General features: G+C 45.3%; 1 protein-coding gene across 2 annotated transcripts in view; it reads right to left on the bottom strand.

Moving 5' to 3' along the window:
* LOC117354445 (zinc finger protein 436-like) overlaps nucleotides 1-21,045 on the bottom strand; it is a 33,518-nt gene extending 12,473 nt beyond the window's left edge. For both annotated transcript variants that reach the window (XM_033932013.1, XM_033932014.1), the window contains exons 1-3: nucleotides 20,819-21,045; nucleotides 19,353-19,485; nucleotides 7,346-7,564 (exon numbers count right to left, since the gene is read on the bottom strand). In XM_033932013.1, the coding sequence (XP_033787904.1) occupies nucleotides 7,346-7,564; nucleotides 19,353-19,485; nucleotides 20,819-20,842 (376 nt within the window). In that variant the 5' untranslated portion in view covers nucleotides 20,843-21,045. The remainder of the gene's footprint in view (nucleotides 1-7,345; nucleotides 7,565-19,352; nucleotides 19,486-20,818) is intronic.
* Nucleotides 21,046-21,689: the final 644 nt, after the last annotated feature.

The raw sequence follows: 21,689 nt of genomic DNA, 5'->3' as shown, positions 1-21,689 counted from the left end.
CTCTGCTTTCAGCTCAGTTCCCAGCAAACTCACCTCCGTTCAGACCGCTTTGAGATCCTCACAAATCTCATAGCAGTAACATAGTAGATGACGGCAGATAAAGACCCAAATGGTCCATCCAAAGGTAGATTATCTGGTAACAGGTTCCCGAGGAAGGAGGCTGCACCGTCTCCGAATTCTCTGGGTCCGCCATAGCACTCCTCGTGTTAGGCTGCAAATCAGGCTATACCTAGCTGTACTTTCGGCCAGTTTATCCCTATAATTTTATAAAGGCCCATAGGGGTCTAGGTGCCTTTGTAAAATAGACTTGAAACAGGTATCCATTTTGCTTTCATGCTTAGGAGATCTGTTTATAAAATTACCCTCTTTATTCCAGATACTGGTTTAGTCTCAAAATAATCGCATATTATCATACAAATGAGTGCCCTATTTAGCCAGCCACCGTATCGTAGCTAGTAGTTCTAGGTTCTGTATTGGAATATGGCATTTATTCTGTCCTCGGTTCTATATTTGGTATAGATTCCTAAGTGGGTTTCCAACACTATAATGACAGCCCCTGCTCATGAAACAAATGACCAACAGCTTCAGGAACCAGCCAAACTTCACAGAACTATGAGCAGGGCTTAATTTGTAAGCAAAAAGGAAAGTGGAACTGTACAGCCAGTGGGGTAGGGGGCTACATGTTTCCCCTTCCTACTGTAGTTCCCTTTTCTTGTTCTTTTATTGCTTATCAATAAATGTAGTTTTATCCATATTCCTTTTGTTCCTGTTTTGTTAATTTTTTTCGTTTTGTCCCGTTTTGAATCTGTTGGTTTTAATTTATGTTTTTTTGCCTTGTTGTTTATATTATATAATCCCTTTTTAATGTACTGTAAACCGCTAAGCAGCTTTGATTTAGCGGTATAACAAAATTTTAATAAACTTGGAAACTTAATAAACTTGGAAAGCTGGAGAAATCCACACTCTTGATCGCTTTTACTCATCAGAACCGGGGGCTAACTATAACATCAGCAATGTTATTTCAAGTTGCTCGTACTTGTCCATGCAGTGACCAGGCATAAAAAAAAACTTATTTCCCTGCCAAGGTAGCAGGAGCTATTCCCTCACGCAGCCATCTTGGCTGGTGCCTTCGCCACGCCCCCTCTCTTTTGTTATTTTTTGCGCCATTCTAGTTTTGGCGCAAGTAGCAAGGCCACATCGCCTCATAAATCTGTAGCACCATGATGGCGATCCGGTAAAATCCTGAAAGCCTCTCTCTACAGCAATGCGTTTGGCTTCCTGTATTATCATTTTTGTAGAAACTAAGAAGCCATTATTCCGGCGACACGTGATCCATTCTTTCATGTCCATGTCTAACTGTGGCCACTTTGCAGCATGCCCACGAAAAGTGTGCTTACTTTCATCTAGTTTTTGCAGCCGATCCTCCTGTTTCCTCCACTCTCTTATCATTTTTTCAGTTGGAGGTGGCCCAAAATGTCTCTCCGCTGCTCTGTTTCCATGGTCCTTAGCATATTTTACTACTTTCAGTTTAAAAGGAATTTTATATGCTAGTCTTTTCTGCTTCGACATCTGTGTACCGGTATGTAGCATGAGGTAGTATTTTTCTGCAAGAAAATACAGGCCGAATTTTTTATTAAGATACTTAGCGGTCCTTTTATTAAGGTACGCTAACCGATTTAGCGCACGCTAAATATTAGTGCATGCTAAATGGGCACCTTAGTAAAAAGGACCCCTTAGTCTTAGCAGAAGTATAGCGTTACAACCTCTCCTCACACTCCTTGCCAAGTTCTGCACCCTGCCAGGCTCTGTACCATGTCCCCCCCTCTGGTGGTCTAGTGGTAGGCTGGGACAAGAGTGATCCATCCCGACAATTATTTTACACCCCCCAGCACCTTTTTAACCCCCCCTTTCCCCGTCGTAACTTTTAAAATCCCCCTTATATCCTGGCGGTCCAGCAGTGTATCGGCAGGAACGAGCTTTCCGCACTTCTGCCTGGCACCACGCCGCTCCCTGAATGACTGCTGTCAGTTCTCACGAGAACTGATGGCAGCCATTCAGAGAGTGGTGTGGGGCCAAAGCTCACTCCTGCCAATACACCGCTGGACCACCAGGATATAAGGATTTTAAAAGGTACGACGAGGAGAGTGTTTGTGTGTGTGTGTTAAAAAGGTACTGGGGGGTTAAAAATCTGTATCTTCACTGCATAAGATGCACCGACATTTCCACCACTTTTGTGAGGAAAAAAAGTGCATCTTATGAAGCGAAAAATACGGTAACTTATAACAACTGTCTGCATATAAAGCACAGTTACTTACCGTAACAGGTGTTATCCAGGGACAGCAGGCAGCTATTCTCACACGTGGGTGACGTCATCCACGGAGCCCGGATGCGGACAGTCTCGCAAGCAGACTTGCTTGAAGAAACTTAGAAGTTTGAGTCTGCCGTGCCACGCATGTGCAAGTCCCTTCCCGCCCAGCACAAGGCGCATCTCCTCAGTTCAGATAGCTAGCAGAGAAGCCAACCAGGAGAGGTGGGTGGGTTGTAAGAATAGCTGCCTGCTGTCCCTGGATAACACCTGTTACGGTAAGTAATTGTGCTTTATCCCAGGACAAGCAGGCAGCCTAGTCTCACATGTGGGCGACTTCCAAGCTAACCAGGATGGGATGATGGGAGTGTTGGCAACTTAGGAGAATAAATTTTGTAATGCTCTCTGGCCAAAATGGCCATCCCGTCTGGAGAAAACATCCAGACAATAATGAGAGGTGAAAGTATGAACCGAGGACCAGGTGGCAGCTTTGCAAATGTCCTCAATAAGAGTGGATCTGAGGAAATCTACTGAAGCCGCCATGGCTCTGACTTTGTGGGCTGTGACTTGACTCTGTAGATGCAGTCCAACCTGAGCATAGCAGAAAGAGATACAAGCAGCCATCTAGTTGGCTTCGAGATTGGATGTCCCAACTTGTTTGGATCGAAGGAAACAAAAAGTTGAGGAGTAGATATGTGTGGTTTGGTGCGTTCCAAGTAGAAGGCCAAAGCACATTTACAGTCCAGGGTATGAAGAGCTGATTCTCCAGGATGAGAATGTGGTCTTGGAAAAAAAACACTGGAGGTACAATGGATTGATTGAGATGAAATTCTGAAACCACTTTAGGTAAGAATTTAGGATGAGTATGGAGGACCACCTTGTCATGATGGAAAACTGTGAAAGGTGGATCAGCAACTAAAGCTTGCAACTCACTGACTCTTCAAGCATAGGTGAAGGCAATGAGAAACACCACTTTCCAAGCGAGATATTTCAGATGAGCCGTATGCATTGGTTCAAAAGGAGGCTTCATCAATTGAGCAAGAACAACATTGAGATCCCAAACCACTGGAGGCGGTTTGACATTGAAAAGTCCTTTCATGAATCTGGAAACCACGGGATTAGCAGAAAGGTGTTTCCCTACGATAGGCTGATGAAACACAGCAATTGCACTAAGATGGACTCGAATGGATGTAGACTTGAAGCCAGAGGTAGATAAGTGCAGAAGATAATCCAAGACGGAAGACAAGGAGGTATCCCAAGGCTCCTTGTCATGAGAGATGCTCCACGTAGAAAATCTAGTCCATTTTTGGTGGTAGCATTGTCTAGTGGTAGGCTTTCTGGAAGCCTCTAAAACTTCCCGAACAGGTTGAGAAAACTGAAGAGGAGTTATGTTGAGAGAGACTGCAGGTTGAGATGAAGAAGAGATCCTTGACTCTGTGTAAGCTGAGATGGAAAAACTGGTAGAAGATACGGCTCCCTGCTGCTGAGCTGAAGTAGAAGGGAGAACCAGGGTTGCCTGGGCCACAGAAGAGCTATTAGAATTGTGGCATGATTGTTCTTGAGCTTGACAAGTCTTGAGAATGAGAGGGAATAGAGGGAACACATACAGAAGAGGTTCTTCCATTCCAGAAGGAAAGCATCTGCCTCGAGGCGATGAGAGTATATCCTGGAGCAGAACTGAGGCAGTTTGTGGTTGTGGGGAGACGCAAAGAGATCTATTTGTGGATTTCCCCACTGAGAAAAAATGCGATGAAGAGGTGAGGAATTGATTGTCTATTCGTGAGGTTGTAGAAGACGACTCAATTTGTCCGCCAGACAGTTTTTCTCTCCTTGAATGTAGACTGCTTTCAAGAAGGTGTTGTGATGATCGCCCAGTCCCATACCTTTTGAGCTTCTTGACAAAGAGGGAGAGATCCTGCTCCTTTCTGCTTGTTGAAGTAGTACATGGCGACCTGATTGTCTGTCCGAATAAGGACTACCTGGTCATGAAGATGCTGAAAAACTTTGAGAGCATTGAAGATTGCTCTGAGTTCCAACAGATTTATATGACACTGACGATCCATGCTGGACCAGTGGCCTTGAGTACGGAGACCGTCAAGATGAACCCCCCAAGCGTAGGTCGAGGAATTTGTTGCGAGGACCTTCTGATGAGGAAAGATAGCCACCACAAAGTCGAAGTCCACAGGCTGAGGACATGTGACAGGTCCCGACAGTCAGTCGACTAAAAATAAATTTTTTAACTAAAAGAAAAAGCACAGCGACACGGTAATAAGAAAAGAAAACACAAGCCGCGATGAGAGAAGGCACTAAGCGAACTAAGTTTAGCGCAGTGTCAAAGACAGACTTCTCGGCTCTGCGAAAAACTGAGAACTGAGGAGACGCGCGAGTGCCTTCCCGCCCAGCACAGGGCACATGTGTGATGCGGCAGACTTGAAACGTCTAAGTTTTCTACAGCAAGTCTGCTTGCAAGACTGTCCGCTCCGGGCTCCGTGGATGACATCACCCACATGTGAGAATAGCCTGCCTGCTTGTCCTGGGATAAAACATTTAAATAAGATTGGGGGCACTTGTAGGAACTTTCACCATGATGTTGCAAGTTAGGTGAACAGTCACTCCAATTTGATAATATATCCTGTATAGTTCACCACTAAACAAACCACAAAAAAAGGCAAAAGAGATGTCCTTAAAAACCAAACAGTATCAATTTATTCTTTATGTCAGCCCAAGGATCCAGGTTTTGGCATAAAAGTATACCTTCATCAGGGGACACTGATTCAGATCCAAAACGGCAAACACAAGAAAAATTGGGGGGGGGGGGGGGGGGGAAGTCTTGCTTGGCTTGCCGTTTTGGAACTGAATCGGAATTAGTGTCCAGAGATTGTGGTAACAGCGGATAGCGTAGCTGGTTTTAAGAAAGGTTTGGACAATTTCCTGGAGGACTCCATCCTTTTTACACTTTCAAAAAGATATAAAAAAGACGGAGTCGGTCCAGAGGAAGGCTACTAAAATGGTATGTGGTCTTCATCATAAGGCGTATGAGGACAGACTTAAAGATCTCAATCTGTATTCTTTGGAGGAAAGCGGGAGAAGGGAGATATGATAGAGACATTTAAATACCTACGTAGCATAAATATGCATGAGTCGAGTCTCTTTCATTTGAAAGGAAGCTGTGCAAAGAGAGTTAAGAGGCGATAGGTTCCAGAGTAATCTAAGGAAATACTTTTTTACAGAAAGGGTGGTAGATGCATAGAACAGTTTCCCGGAAGAGGTGGTGGAGACAGAGACTGTCTGAATTCAAAAGGGCCTTGGATAGGCACGTGGGATCTCCTGGAGAAAGAGATAATGGTTACTACGGATGATAGAGATGTTCAAATATTTTACTGGCCGTATTGAGGTGGAAGAAGACATCTTTTTCCTTACAGGACCTACGGTAACAAGAGGGCATCCGTTAAAAATCAAGGGTGGGAGATTTCATGGTGATATTAGTATTTCTTCACTGAAAGGGTGGTTGATCATTGGAATGATCTTCCACTTCAGGTAGTAGAGGCCAGCAATGTGCTTAATTTTAAGAAAAGATGGGACAGACATGTGGTTTCACTTCGAAGAAGTGCTTAAGGGGGAGGGTTCTTGAGTGGGCAGACTTGTTGGGCCGACAGCAGAACGAGACATAGGGGTGATCGTCAGTGAGAACATGAAGACTGCCAATCAAGTGGAGCAAGCTTCATCCAAGGCAAGGCAAATCATAGGTTGCTTACGCAGGAGTTTCGTCAGCCGTAATACTAAAGTCATTATGCTATTGTATAGATCCATGGTGAGGCCCCACCTGGAATACTGTGTGCAATTCTGGAGGCCGCATTACCGTAAGGATGTGCAGAGACTGGAGTCGGTCCAGAGAATGGCCACACAGATGGTCTTGGGACTCAAGGATCTCCCGTACGAGGAACGGCTGGATAAGTTGCAGCTGTGCTCACTCGAGGAACGCAGAGAGAGGGGTGACATGATCGAGACATTCAAGTATCTCACGGGCCGCATCGAGGTGGAAGAAGATATCTTCTTTTTCAAGGATCCCGCAGCAACAAGGGGGCATCTGTGGAAAATCAGGGGCGGGAAACTGCACAGGGACACCAGGAAATTCTTTTTCACTGAAAGGGTGGTTGATCGATGGAATAGTCTTCCACTTCAGGTTATTGAGGCCAGCAACGTGCCTGATTTTAAGGCCAAATGGGATAGACACGTGGGATCTATTCACAGAGAAAGGTAGGGGAGGGTCATTGGGGTGGGCAGACTAGATGGGCCGTGGCCCTTATCTGCTGTCTATTTCTATGTTTCTATGTATTCTATGTTTCTAAGGGCCATTTGGCCTTTATCTGCCATCATGTTTCTATGCTATTGAGAAAGACACTGGGGAAGCCATTGCTTGTCCTGGATCATAAGCATGGAATGTTGCTCTCATTGGGGTTCCGGAATCTTGCTATTCTTTGAGATGCAGGAATATTGCTAATCTTTGGGTTTTGGCCAGGTACGAGGGACCTGGATTGGGCACTGTGAGAACGGGCTACTGGGCTTGATGGACCATTGGTATTCTTATACTCTTACATGAGCCAAGTATAGGACAATCAAGCCACTGTAACATCACTGATGAGGTTGGCTTTGAGGCACTGTGGAATGAGGCATTATGACATCATAATCTCAGCTCTGGAATGTTGCTCTCATTGGGGTTCCGAAATCTCGCTATTCTTTGAGATGCTGGAATGTTGCTACTCAACTAGGGACCTGGACTGGCCACCGTGAGAACGGGCTACTGGGCTTGATGAGTCTGACCCAGTTGGGCTATTTTTATATTCTTATGATGAAGGCATACTTTTATGCCGAAAACTGGATCCTTATTGGGACGACACTATTAAAGAATAAATTGATACCATTTGGTTTTTAAGGACATCTCTCTTGCCTTTTTGTTGTTTTGTTCCATCACAGTAAGGCAAGTTTCTCTCTTTGGTTACCTGGATTGTTTCAGTTCACCATTAAACACAGTTTACTCACTTGTGGCACCGGTTATACTTTCTCCTCTCATTGTGTCAGGTGGTATGATGGGATACATCGCCTCTTCTTTAATGCTGAGTGAAGATACAGTTGCGATGAGTGGGACGTGCACACTGGCCCACAGGTTGTGCTCTCCCCCCTCAGAGGCAGAATGATCGTTGCAGTGCACTTCCCCCTCTTCAATCCTCGATAAAACAGCAGGATCAGCAGCTGCAGAGTCTAAAGTGTACAAACGCATTAATCTCCGTGACAGAATCATCATGAAGTGATAAGAAAATCTGTATCGCGTCCGACGATACCTGAATTAAGAGTTGGACGTGGGCTGCAGCTTAGTTTTGATAGTATTAGATTCCTCTTATGTTCAAACAGTTTTCATTGATGACAACCCAAAAAGTACAATAGAATAAACAGGCTTCATAGGCAACAAACCAAACACCTCCAAAGTGCCAATCGTCCAGGAACTATAGCTATCAAACGCATTTTAGTAGAAAAGCACAGCACATACCCCCCTCCCAGTTAATCCCCAATTACCAAAACAAGCAACCCTCTTCGTCACTCCCCCCCATACCAGCTGTCTAAGTCTTCGACTAACAGAGTCCTCAAAGTCGGAGAGACGGTACATGCCGGTAGATGTGGGAGATAGTACCACCCAACTATAATCGTTCATAAAGAAACACAATACACCTCAGTACCAGTTACGTGACTCGCACCCACCTCATCGGGGGTTAACAACTCTTAGTAACCCCACATAACGTACTAAGGCAGAAGAAGAAACTACCTCACCACACATAGAAAGCCCCAACCCCTCCCTACAAACCCACCTCACCCCCATGAGCTGTGGTGAAACCTAGAGAGCCAGCCTTCAGCAAACAAGACAACATAGAGCAGACACTCACACATCCAAATTATTTAGAAACAGGCTCCTAGCCCCATGAGGCAATGATTGTAGGTAAGGTTCCCCAGTCTGCATGAACTGTCGCTTACATGCCTCCCTCATCTCATAAGTCATCAGTAAATGAAATTGATTTCTCCAGTGCCCAAAATCCAGTGGAGAATCCTTCAGCCAATACTGCAAGAGACGCTTACTGTATGCCCCACTGTACAAAGCCTTATAAAATAAAGAAATCTCCCCACACCATATGCTCGACAACTTCCCGCTTGACCAAAAAGTACCCCCTAGGGGATTCACTCACTCCCACTCCCTAGAGCCTTCCCAAATAAGACAAGATATAATGCCAGAACACGCGGGCAAAGCCACACAGCATGTGAGAAAGTATCAACAGACTGCCCACACCGTTGACACAAAGGCGTGGCTACCACTCCCAAATACAGTACTTCCCCGCTATTTGCGGGGGTTCCGTGCTAGGAACCCCTGTGAATATTGAAAAACCGCAAATATGGATTTTCACCTGGGGAGGCAGGAGAAGGCAGCTGGAGTGCCGGCGAGTGAAGGAAATCACTTGCGGTATACTCCGACCGCCTCTTCCTGTACTAAAATTGGGCTACACTAATCAGGAGCTGCTTTGACATGCAATTTTAGTACAGGAAGAGATGGTCAGAGAATACTGCAAATGAAACCGCGAACCATGAATTCGCGGGGGACCACCGTAGTAGGCTTGAACCTGAGAAAAGTAGGCTCTATAGACAAGTCGGAAAGTGCATTCTCTCCAGACTGCCCCCTGGATCCTCAATCCTCAGAATCCTAGCAAGGGCATGAGAAAGATCAGTATCCCCCCCAATGCTAAGCCCAACTCCGCATTCCACTTAGTTGTCAAGCCCACCAAGGATTTGGCCTGTCGGATCACCCAAAGGAGCTTATGTAGACAGGACAAAGAATAAGACAATGCACCCTCATCCTGAAACAATTCTCTCAGTTTCCTAGCCACTCCCCCGCAATGTGGCAATATAGTGCATCAATTGAATATAACCAAACAAATCCCCTCTGCCCATCGCCAGGGAACTGGTAAGAACCAGAAAAGATTTCAGCCTACCCTCAGAATCCAAGACCTGCAACACTGTATGAAGACCCCGAGTCGGATTCTTCTTAAAGAGGTACAAATTTACTTGAACAAGTTCCTATCCTTCCTCTCTGTTTCCTATCAGCACAGCAGCTACAAACATAAGAACATAAGAAGTTGCCTCCGCTGGGTCAGACCAGAGGTCCATCGTGCCCAGCAGTCCGCACCCGCGGCGGCCCATGACCTGTAATGTGATCCTTTTCTAAGCCCTTTGATCCCTTTTATCCTTCTATCTATACTCTATCTATAACCTATCTCTACCTCTATCTGTATCCCTCAATCCTCCTATCGTTCAGGAATTTATCCAATCCTTCTTTGAACCCCCGTAGTGTACTCTGTCCTACCTCCGGAAGCGCATTCCAGATGTCCACCACCCTCTGTGTAAAAAAGAACTTCTTAGCATTGGTTCTAAAATTGTCCCCTTTCAGTTTCTCTGAGTGCCCCCTTGTGCTTGTGGTTCCCAATAATCTGAAGAATCTGTCCCTTTCTGCAGCAATTCTGTGGTCTGTTTGCATAGGGAAAACTGCACATAAACTCATTTTTGTATTGCGCATTTTCACGTTTCAAATATTACCTTAAATCCTTTATCAACCATTGTTGAGTTTGAATCCTGTTTCTCAAATCTTATGTCGCTATTCCAACCAAAGAAGCACACAATATGTCAGTTACTTTTAAAAATTACTCCCCTTTCCCATCCCTTAGGTTGTTCCTTTTCTCACCTGAATCTGCTCCTCACTCTATCCTTCCTTTCCCTCTAATCTCTAAATTCTATCTCCAGCCTTCCACCTTTTTAGCCTATCATTCCATTGCATCTTTTCTACCATTCTTTCCTCTTCCCTTACATCTGAAACCCTGTTCTCCTTATTTTGTGCCTGTCTCCCCAGCATTTTGTCTCTCTCATGTCCTTATCTTCCTTTCGTTTCTCCCCTTCGCAGCATAATATTCATAGTTTATTAAAACTTTGATTAAACGCTTAACATAATATTCCAAGCGTTGTACATTTTTAAAAATGTTAAAATATAAAATGGGGGAACAAACAACAAGTAGTAGACAAAATCTTTTTTTTTTTGGTCTCCAATAGTTCCAGCTGTCTTCTTCCTGTAATAGTGGCCAGCAAATAATTCACAGTAGAAAGGCTCCAGGAACCGAGTCATACCACAATATGACCATCAGTAATAACTGGCCAAAGTGAGTGCATTGCTCAGATAGTTCAGGCCTGCAATGGGCTCTCAAGAAAGAAGTTGTGCATCGGAGTGAGCTACATGGGAATGGGGCTGTTGGAATCCCACAAGGATGAAGTAGTTCTTGTGGGACTCCCGCAGGAGTGTACCTGCCTCCGCCGTCAACTCCATAATTCTCTGCCGCATTATCTCTGCAACAGGCAATGGGCAGCAGTTCCTACATGCTGCTAGCAGCTGGTCCAGAAGCCTTCCCTCGGAAGCGTTTGCATTTTGCGTCAGAGGAAAGATTTCCGAGTCAGCCACCAGTGGTGTGTAGGAACCACTGCCCCGACCTGTTAAAGCGATATGCTTGTAAAATAAATGCTGTACGTGTGTGGAGGGAAGGTGGGCGAACTGACTTGGGACAGAGGGGAGGGAGGGAAAGAGATGCTGCAGGTGGGGGAGGGACGAGAAAGGAAGAATGATTGGCCATGGGTGTTTGGAAGAGGGAAAGAGATAGTACACATGGAGAAAGGAAGAAAGAGGGAGAATTGTTAGAACATAATAGCCTTACTGGTCCGTCAAGCTCAGTAGCCTGTCCTCACAGTGGTCAATCCAGGTCACTAGTACCTGGCCAAAACCCAAAAAGTATCAACATTCCATGCTACCGATCCAGGGTTGGGCGTAGTGGTAGAGAGAAGGGAAGGAGAGATGTGCCATGGTACTGGAGAGGGGTGATAGAAGGAAAAATGTTAGACATGGCAGTAGAGAGGGTGGAAAATATGCACGCTGGATCCAATTTATCTCGCTTTTCTCCACTTCTTTTACAGTAAGGGAAGGAGTGAGAGAAAGATTGTGGACAAAGAGAGAGAGAGAGAGAGAGAGAGTTATGTTGGACATGGGAGTGGAGGAGAGAGGAAGGAATTCTGTGCAGGAGGGGGAAAGGGAAAAAGAGGGAGATGTTGAATTCAGAGGCAATAAGGAGTAAGGATGCAGTACAGTGGGAGGGAGGAATGCTGAACCATGTAGGAGGGACAAAAGGATGCTGGTGGGGGGAGGGGACAAAGAGGGAGCAGATGCTGGGCAGGAAGAGTGAAGCTGGAAATGATGGCACTATACGAGAGAGGCAGGGGTGGGTTTGACAGAAAAATGAATGAGATGATAGCGATTATAGTGGGTAAAAAATATGGTAATGGAGAGTAGATTGAAGACAGAAGGTAACAGAAGATTGGGTGAGAGAAAAAGATTAAAAATTGATAGGCAGCTGTAAAGAGAAGGGAGAAAGAGGGTGAAATTTCAAATGGACAGGTAGAAAAGAAAAATAGGAGGAAAGACCTAAATGGAAAGGTTAATATATGGAATAGAGAATGACACAGTGGTTGTTACCCGCGGCTAGCCATGGGTAACTCGCCAAATCGGTGACCAAAAAAAAAAGGTCACCGTGAGTTCGGGGACAAGGCCATTCACCGCCCGTGGAGCTGGTAGCAAGGGGCAGTGAACAAGTAGTGAACGTGCAGTGAACGAGCGTTCGATCTGGCAGCCCACTCTCTCTCACCGGCCTTCCATGCATCTCCCTCCCTCCTTTTCCCTTACCTTTTCTTCTTGAAAATGGCGATTTCTATAAGGCTATGAGCCGTATTACAGCCAGAGCCTTGAAGTCGCGTCACGTTGCCTGTTGGAAAAAGTCTCCTCCGACGCAACTTCCTGTTTCCGGATGCATCGGAGGAGACTTTTCTAGCAGGCAACCCGATGCGACTTCAAGGCTCTTAGCCTTATAGAAATCGCCAGTTTCAAGAAGAAAAGGTAAGGGAAAAGGAGGGAGGGAAATGCACAGCTGGCCGGTGGGAGGAAGCTGCAGGTCCGTGTTAAGGGTGCTGGGGATGGGGGGATGGAGAGGAGAAGACGCTGAAGACGGGGACGGTGACAGGGCGGTGAAAGAGACAGTGGAGCCGGTGACGGGGCGGTGAAGGGGACGGCAGAGACAGGGACGGGGCGGTGAAAGGACCAGCGGGGACAGGGCGGTGCAGAGGATGGTGGTCCGGGGACGGGAGGGTGACGGGGACAGAATTTTTCCCCGTGTCATTCTCTAATATGGAAGAAGACAGGAGAGAGGAAAAAACCACCTAATTTGTAGACGGTATATAAATTTTATAAAATAAGACAACTGGAAAGCAGCCACTTGAAGGTGAATTTGCAAAAAAAACAAGAAACAAAAAGAAATACTGGAACCAACTTGATAGAAAAATGTATGCCCGAACAAAGGTAAAAAAAAAGGCATTTCATTTTGAATGTATTAACTGAAATTATGTTAGCTTTGGGAAATGTAACAAAATGTCTCTGTATTGTGTTCAACAAAAAGGAAGGGCATTTAAGTTTTTATTTCTCCAGTGCTGAAGTAATTGCTGAGTTTAACTTCTTGAGGTTCCTTATTCAATTTTTGGCTACATATTTTTGTTTCTAAAATTGTGATCCTTTGTTCTGTATTTGTTGAGGGTCTGTCAGCGTGATAGTAGTGGCAGGTGGGGAGCTTGAAAGAAAAGGGGGGGCCGGGATACTCCTTATTTTCTGCCCTGAACACCAACATGTCCAATGCTGGCCCTGCCCCTTGCTGTAGCTGGTGGGGATCCCCAAGCACCGCCAGCTGAGGACCTCCTCCAAATGTTGAATGAACTCCCTTCTACCAATCACGGTAGTTGCTGGCAGCATCTTTGAGCCACTGAGATTCCAGCATCTGTTGCCTGCCAAGCTTGATAAAAGGGATTTTGGGCCACCTTCAAAAGGAAATCTTCAGCTGACATAGCTTGAGGATCCTCATTGGCTAGAGAACTTATATTTTACATTTACATTAGAGGCTCTGGAAGAGACCATTTACAAAGTATGCATTCTTTCCAATTAATATTTTCAAATTAATAAAATGTCTTTGCTTTTCTGGAAATGTTAATCGGGAAGAATATATACTTTAAATGGGTCTCTGCAACAGCCTCTAAAGTACTTCAGTAGCGTAATTAAATGAAATAACTAATTTCTGAAGGCTATGAGTACAGGCAGGGATGGAAGAGATTACTTGCAGGTATGGGCGGGGACAGAATGGATCTTAACAGGGATGGGTTTTATTTCTGTCCCTATGCAACCCTACTGTGAACTGCAGCAAATCGGAAAGAAAGCAGCAATTGAAGTTACCCCACTGGAGGATGCTGGCAGCTGCTCACTAAAGTGGGCCTACTCCTACTGGTGAGCAAAAGATGGTAGTCAACAGGTATAGACAGAAATAATAATAATAATAATAAGTTTATATACCACAGGACCATGAAGTTCTATGCGGTTTACAATGATTAAAAGATGTTGCAGATTGAGTAGAATTAACAAAGTTAAGGGTTAGTGATTAACAGTTCTGGGGATCAGTTGTTGTGGACTAAGATTGTATAGGTCAGTTACCTAAATACTTCAAGAACAGATATGTTTTTAGAAACACTGTTACCATATATTAAGTCATGAATTAAGAATGATTCCTTTCTTACAGCAATCAACAGAGTGTAGTGGTCAATGGAGATCACTCTGAGAAAAGGGATGTTACCAGTGGTGTGCCTCAAGGTTCAATTCTTGGGCCTGTTCTTTTTAAGTGATATTGCTGAACGGCAAGAGGTAAGATTTGCCTCTTTGAGGATGATCCCAAAATTTGCAATAGAGTAAACACCCTTGATGGTATGAACATGAGAAAGGACCTAGCAACGCTTGAAGAACGGCCTGAAATTTGGCAGCTAAGATTTAATGCTAAGAAATACAAGTTCAGGCATTTGTGCTGCAAAAACTAGAGGGAACGGTACAATTTACGGGGTTAAGAACCTTTGTGTACAAAAGAGGAGCGGGCCTTGGATGGGATAGTATGTGATGATCTTAAGGTGGCCAAACAGGTTGAAAAGGCGACTAGGGTGCATAGGGAGTGGTATGGCCAGTAGGAAAGAAGTATTGATGCCGCTGTATAAGACTCTGGTGAGACCTCATTTAGAATATTGTGTACAATTCTGGAAACTGAACCTTCAAAAAGATAACTAGTTTGGACTTGGTTCAGAGGAAGGCTACTAAAATGGTCAATGGACTAAATAAGGTGTATGGGAACAGACTTAAAGATCTCAATACATATACTTTGGAGGAAAGGCAGGAGAGGGGAGATACGATAGAGACGTTTAAATACCTACATGGCATAAATGTGCATAAGGAGAGTAACTTCGGAATGAGAGGGCATAGGATGAAGTTAAAAGGTAAAGGCGCAGGAAATACTTTTTTTTTTCTTTACAGAAAGGGTAGGAAGGTTCAGCCCTGCTCTCTTAGAGCCCCTGCTTCCCTCCAGCCCACCGGGACCGCAGAAACAGCTTCCTGCCTTTGCAGGATTGCTCGGGCCGACTTTGCCCATTCCAGCATCGGATTCTTCAGCGTCAGATTTTTCTTCAGCCCCTGAGGGCCGCCGAAAGTCTTACCCCAGCGACTTTTCCTAGGCAGAGGAAGGAGGAAGTTTTCCTCCATCTTGTCCCTCCTTCCTCCGCCCGGTGCCGCTCAAGCAGGAAGGTTCAGCCCTGCTCTCTTAGAGCCCCTGCTTCCCTCCAGCCCACCGGGACCGCAGAAACAGCTTCCTGCCTTCGCAGGATTGCTCAGACTGACTCTACCTGTCCCAGCGCCGGATTCTACCTTAGCGTCTGACCCTCCTCAGCCCTGGGCTGCCGAAAATTTCCCCTCCTACAATTTCCCACAGCAGAGGAAGGAAGAAACTCTCCTCCATCCTGTTATCTCCCTCATCCGAAGGACTGTTTAAACTACCCCCCGGGACCTGATGCTTTACCTGACCGTGTTTTCTATGTTTCTTACACGACTCTATCCAGCTGCTAAGTACATTCATTGTTCAGACCCAAGTTCAATGCTAAGTTTTTTCCTTTACCCATATGTTAAGTTCCCCTGGCTTTGTTAAGTGTGTCTAGTTCTCTCCTTACCTTGTCGCTTAGATCCCTCCTGACCCTGATCCCTCTCGAAACCTCCAGATTCAGCTGAGCTCAGCCCTAAGTTCTCACCTTGAGCTGACGCCCTCCCAGGCCCCCCCCCAAAACAGTGTATATACTAAAGCGATTCCACCACTAAGAATCGGACCCTGCATTAGCCTCTTCCTGCTCAGATGCCAAGTAGCCTAGTTCTTCCTCCGTCCAAGCTCTCCCTAAAATTAAAAAACAAAACAAAAAAAACAAACAAACACAATCCCCCCCCCAATCCCAAAGCACCCCTTCTCTTACCATGAAGCCCCCCTCTTGGCTCTTCCTCCTTCTACTCTGCTCTTCTCTCAACACCACGCTCTGCTCAATACCTCCTTCCCCCAACCTCCTGGATTCCGCGAATTTCAATAATATCTGCCCTGGCCTCAAAATTCCCACTCTGATTCACACCAGATCTCAACCCTCCAAAAAAAAACCCTCGTAGAATTAACCACGCCTCTTTAAAGTCTGATCCCCTTGCCAATCTCCCCAACCTCGCCTCCGACTCTCTCACCCCAGTCCCAACACTTTATTGCAACGTCAGATCCACTTGCAACAAGATTCAAATTCTGAAGGATCTACTCGAGGACTCTGACCCTGGATTCCTATGCATCACGGAATCATGGATTTCAAGAGATGACCTTTTTACACAAAACGAACTCTGCTCCCATGGCTACCAAGGCCTCTTCTTACCTAGAACTAACCGTAAAGGAGGCGGCCTGGCACTTCTTTACAAATCTTTCTTTGACGTCCAGCTCCTCGAAAAGGGCATCCACACATCACTAGAATATATACCAGCCTCCGTCAACGATGAATTCCACCCTCACCCATTGGGCATCCTGCTTCTTTATCGCCATACCTATCCCCTGGATCAAATCCTCCGATCTCGTCCTCGAGACCATAACGAACGCCTTCCTCAAATTTCAAAGACTACTGATCATAGGGGACATCATTCTCCACCAAGATGACATCACCAACAAGGATACGGTCGAGTTCACTAGCTTTCTCACCTCCCTTGGCTTCCCCCCCCCCCGCTCCATCCTCAACCCATGAAAAGGGGCACACACTAGACCTCATTAGTTTCCTCGATCTTACCGCTTACAAAACTTCAGCCGATGACATCCGCTGGGACCATGTCCCCTGGTCCGACCACCTCTTAGGGGCTTTCTGTCTCCCCACCTTCATGTCGCACCTTGAGGCTCCACCCCGCAGTTCCAATTCCATCACCTACCGCAAAAAAATTACGAACGATTTGTTCTGGTCTAAATTTCTCAATCTACTCTCCTCCGCTCCCAAGCCTGCAGATTCAGAAACTAATTGGCATAACTGGGTTGCTCTCTCTGAGTCCACCTACCACTCCCTCGCCCCTCTATCCATTAAATCCATCTCCTACCCTCGCAAGGCCCCTTGATACCTCCCATATCACAGAGAACTAAAGCAAAAATGTCGAGCCCTGGAGCGCATTTGGAAAAAATCTAAATCCCCTACAGATAAACAGTCCTGGAGAATCAATATTAAGCTGTACAATGCAGTACTAAAAAAAGCTAAGAAGAACTTCTACGGCGAAAAAAATCTCCAAATCTAACAACCAGAGCAGCACACTATTTAACATCTGGCGCTCCTTAACCTCCAAAAATGACCCCACCTCACTCCCCTCCTCTCCCTCAGCCGATGCTCTGGCAAAATTCTTCAACGAAAAGGTCTCTATCCTGCGAGGCTCCTTCCCACCTTCAGTCTCCTACAACTCCCTAATACCCACCGACCCCAATGCTACCAAAACGGTCTCCAACCCTATCCCAGCCGACAGATCCTGGACTACCTTCGAGCACGTATCTGAATCCATGGTTTTCAAACTTTGCCTCAAACTGAATTCCTGCAATTGTTCCTTAGACCCATTCCCCTCCTACCTATACAAGAAAATTCCCACACTGGCCATCTCTACTATCACCAAACTCATAAACTCCGCCCTACATTCGGGTCTTTTTTCCCCAGAAATGGGTCATATTGCCTTAACCCCCCCCCTACTGAAAAAATCTGACCTAGACCTGTCCACTCCATCCAGCTACCGCCCAATAGCAAATATTCTTCTCTTAACCAAGATGCTAGAGTCTATCATATCTACCCAACTCTCATCATACTTAGAGAGATTCTCTATCCTTCTTCCTTACCAACATGGCTTTCGTCCCAACTTCAGCACTGAATCCCTATTGACCTCCTTGATCTCAAAGGTTCAACAACTTCACACTCAAAATAAGTTTGCCGTTCTCCTACAATTCGACCTTTCCGCCGCTTTCGACGTTGTCCATCATGACATCCTCGTATACCAACTCTCTGAAATAGGTATTAACTCCACAGTCCTCGACTGGTTCTCAAAATTCCTACGCTCTCGTTCTTACGCTGTCAACATGAATGGCACCTCATCCTCCCCCTGGAAACCGTTATGTGGAGTCCCACAAGGTTCACCTCTATCTCCCATCCTTTTCAACATCTATATGACCTCTCTAAAACTCCTCCACCTATCCCCCCTTGAAACTATTTACACTTACGCTGACGACTTCCTCGTCCTCCTGGAGACCGATTCGAACCTCACCAACCTTTCTGAGAACATAGCCTCCAGTATAACGAACCTCCAATCCTGGGCCCGCACTGTTCAAATGAAACTAAATGAGTCCAAAACAAGACTCCTTTGGCTTGGTCCAAAACTTAAACAACTACCCTCCTCCTCCTCTCTGCCCTCTGGCTCCACTCTGCAGCTTGAATTCGCAAGCAATGTTCTTGGCATCATTATTGATTCTACTTTGTCCTTCAACGACCACCTCAATTCTTTGGTAAAAAAAATGCTTTTTCAGCCTTCACATGCTGAGAAAAGTTAGATCCTATTTCCATCAAAATCACTTTACCGTCCTGGTCCAATCCATCATCCTTTCCAGATTGGACTATTGCAACTCCATCTATCTAAGCCTAACTAAGAAAAACCTTCAAGACTCCAGCGGATTCAGAATGCCGCGGCCAGGCTGATTTTCGCAAAAAGTAAATTTGATCATGTTTCTCCGCTTCTATCCAAGCTCCACTGGCTACCGATAATCGCCAGGGTCCATTTCAAATACACCTGCCTAGCTTTCAAAATCCTACATGGGATCCTCCCTCCATGTATCCCTCTCTCTTGGAACTCCTCAAACCCTAATACCACCAGATCCACCCAAAAATTAAAACTATCCTTCCCCTCATTAAGAGGCATCTCTCATAAAGGAAAACTAGGGACCTCCCTTCCCTTCAGAATCACCAAGCTCTGGAACAACCTTTCCTCCCCTCTACGAAACATGAGCTCTCTCCAACTTTTCCGCAAACATCTGAAGACCTGGCTATTCTCTAAAATCTGACACTCCTCCATCTCTGGCATCCAAGCCCTCAAAAAACTCTTCATACTTGGTCCTCTAACCTTTATTTTAGTTCCTTTCTCTCCTCCTCCTGTAAACCTCTACCTTCCATTGTAGTTCCTTTCTATCCCATCTCCTGTAAACCGTGCCGAGCTCTACGAACATGGACATGATGCGGTATACAAACCTAAGGTTTAGTTTAGTTTAGATGTGTGGAATAGTCTTCCAGTGGAGGTGATGGCCACAAAGACTGTCTGAATTCAAGAACGCGTGGAACAGGCAAGTGGGATCTCTTAGGGAGAGTAGGGGATAATGGATGCAGCAGATAGGCAGACAGGACGGGCCATTTGGCCTTTATCTGCCATCACATTTCTATGTTTCTAATATGTATTCTTCCAAAGAAATTAGAGGTTCTAGTAAACAGCGAGCTCTCTCACCTTTACCAAGAAAGATCAGAGCTTCATAATTATCTCTCATCACTTCCTTGTAGAGCTGTTTTTGTTCATCTTCTAATCCATTCCACTCCTCCTCCGAAAAATAAACTGTGACATCATCAAAAGTCACCAGCATCTGAAAAGCAAAACAAACATTGTCATTTGGAGGGGGGGAAACCCAAGAACAATTTAGTAATGAACACGGGTTGTCAGCAGTCAAACTACAGAACAGTTCTAAGCAGATTTCAACCAAATTTATTCACAGGATCAAGTAAACTGGTACAAGCCTTTGGAATGGCAAAAGTCACACTATGGAAAGGCTGGATTGGCAAAATAAAACAGCAGTACTAGGAACAGATACAATCTCGGCGTCAAAGTGACAACAAGTGATGGAGACAACCAGAAAAGGGGGTACCACCCAGAGGGGCTCGAGGATCATTCAAGCAGGAAAGAAGAATATTCCCAAACTAACCCAAAGTGAAACACTGATATTAAAACAGAAATCTTCGCAGATATATCAAAAGTGCAAGCAGAAGTACTTGGCCAAATTACTTTGTAGTTCAGTGGGAATGTCCAGTTTTCTATTTTTTTTGTGAACCGCATCGATCCGTGAGGTTTTGCGGTCTAGAAATGTAGTGTTCAGCCAAATAAACCACTTTCAAAGCCTTTGGGCTAACAGGAAGAAAATAAGATCCTCAGAAGCACTGTAGGGCCCAGACAGAAAGCCCCAGCCCCATATTGGAGTAAGAACACATGTTTTATCAAGCACCAGACTGTAACCAGTACCTCTGGGCACCCGAAATAGTCCAGTTCAAGGTCTCTAGATTCCTATCCATCAATAGCCCAGTCATCATAGCAAAATCCGATAGCGTTTTATTTTGTCAATGCTGGGAAAGCTGTGGAATTACTGGGGGAGGGGGGTAGTACTTTTTCTGTGTGTGTGTACTGCTTTTTTATTTTTTTGTAAATTTTACTGATTTTCAAACTAAAACAATGCAATACAAATAAGAACAAAAATTATTACATGCATCACATTATTATCTGTATAGGTAACATATATATCATTGAAAATTCTTCCATTTTTCTTGTTTTTAGGTAAAATAACATATGACATATTATGTAATGATAAACTTAAAGTGTAATCATCAAGATTATTTCCCTCCCCCTAACCCCCCACCCTGGATGTGTATAAGTAAATAAACAAACACTGTGTACTGCTTTTATAACCAAACATAGAAACATAGAAAAAATGTTCGCTTCAATGTAAGGAGTGATACCAGCCAGATAACCGATCTTCTTTATCCTGCTCCACCCTATAAACTCGGAAAGTGCTGGCATTTTTCATTATTTTTTGAGGGTTTATGTCACATCGTCATATCAATAAAGTTATTTTTAAAAAAAAAAAAATCTCTCCCTCACTTTTCTGCGACCCACATCCTGTGAAGGACTCATTTCCTGCAAAGTCTTACCTTAGCGGCAACTTCTGCAGGCATTTCGTGCTCTTCTCTGCTTTCCTCCCCAGGCTTTGGCAGCTGATCAAAGATTAACCTCCCGGGGCTCGACCCTTTCCACTGCAGAAACTCTCAGGCTCGGCCTCGCTTCGTAGCTATGGCGGCGGCTACTGCTGACGGTCAGCATGGACGGCCCAATGTCTACTGGGACTTGAAGTCCTTCCTCGAACAGAGCATCTTCCCTCCTCCCACTGTTAACTGTCTCCGGGTTCGGCTTTCTAGTACCCATAGCCAATTGGCTGAGCTATCGTGACTCCTCCCACCTTCTAGGGATAGTGGCAACGAAGAAACCGTTAAGCTTTTAATTTCATTGGCTGCCTTCTACTTCCTGCTCCCGCCTGCAGCCAATTCCTGCTCTCGTCCCTGCTCGTCGCCCACCTCAAACCTAGATGTAAGTGGCGGGACCTCCTGCCTGTCTGTTCATTGGATAGAGCAAAGACAATTCACAACCTATCAGATCCTTTCTCTGTTTCTTCCAGGTTCTCCACTCCTAATTACTTTTCCCATTACCATTATTCCCCAGACCCCTGACTCTATTTACCGTTGCTAACGTGACCATTTATTTTTTTTCATCAAAAAGGGACTAGAGAGTTGCGCGGGGACAGAAATCCCACCCGTCCCCGCCAAAGTCCCACCCGTCCCCGTGAGGACTCCCACCCGTCCCCACCCGTCCCCGCGAGGAATCCCTCCGTCCCCACCCGTCCCCGCGAGGAATCCCTCCGTCCCCACCCGTCCCCGTGAGGAATCCCCTACGTCCCCGCCTGTCCCTATAAACTACAGAAATAGTTATTTCATTTAATTATGCTACTGAATTAAAGGCTCTGGTAGA

The sequence above is a fragment of the Geotrypetes seraphini genome, chromosome 2, assembly GCF_902459505.1.
Source record: "Geotrypetes seraphini chromosome 2, aGeoSer1.1, whole genome shotgun sequence".
NCBI classification, from domain to species: domain Eukaryota; kingdom Metazoa; phylum Chordata; class Amphibia; order Gymnophiona; family Dermophiidae; genus Geotrypetes; species Geotrypetes seraphini.
The sequence above is the reverse complement of the archived record's forward strand: the minus strand, read 5'-3'. Positions and strand labels throughout refer to the sequence as shown.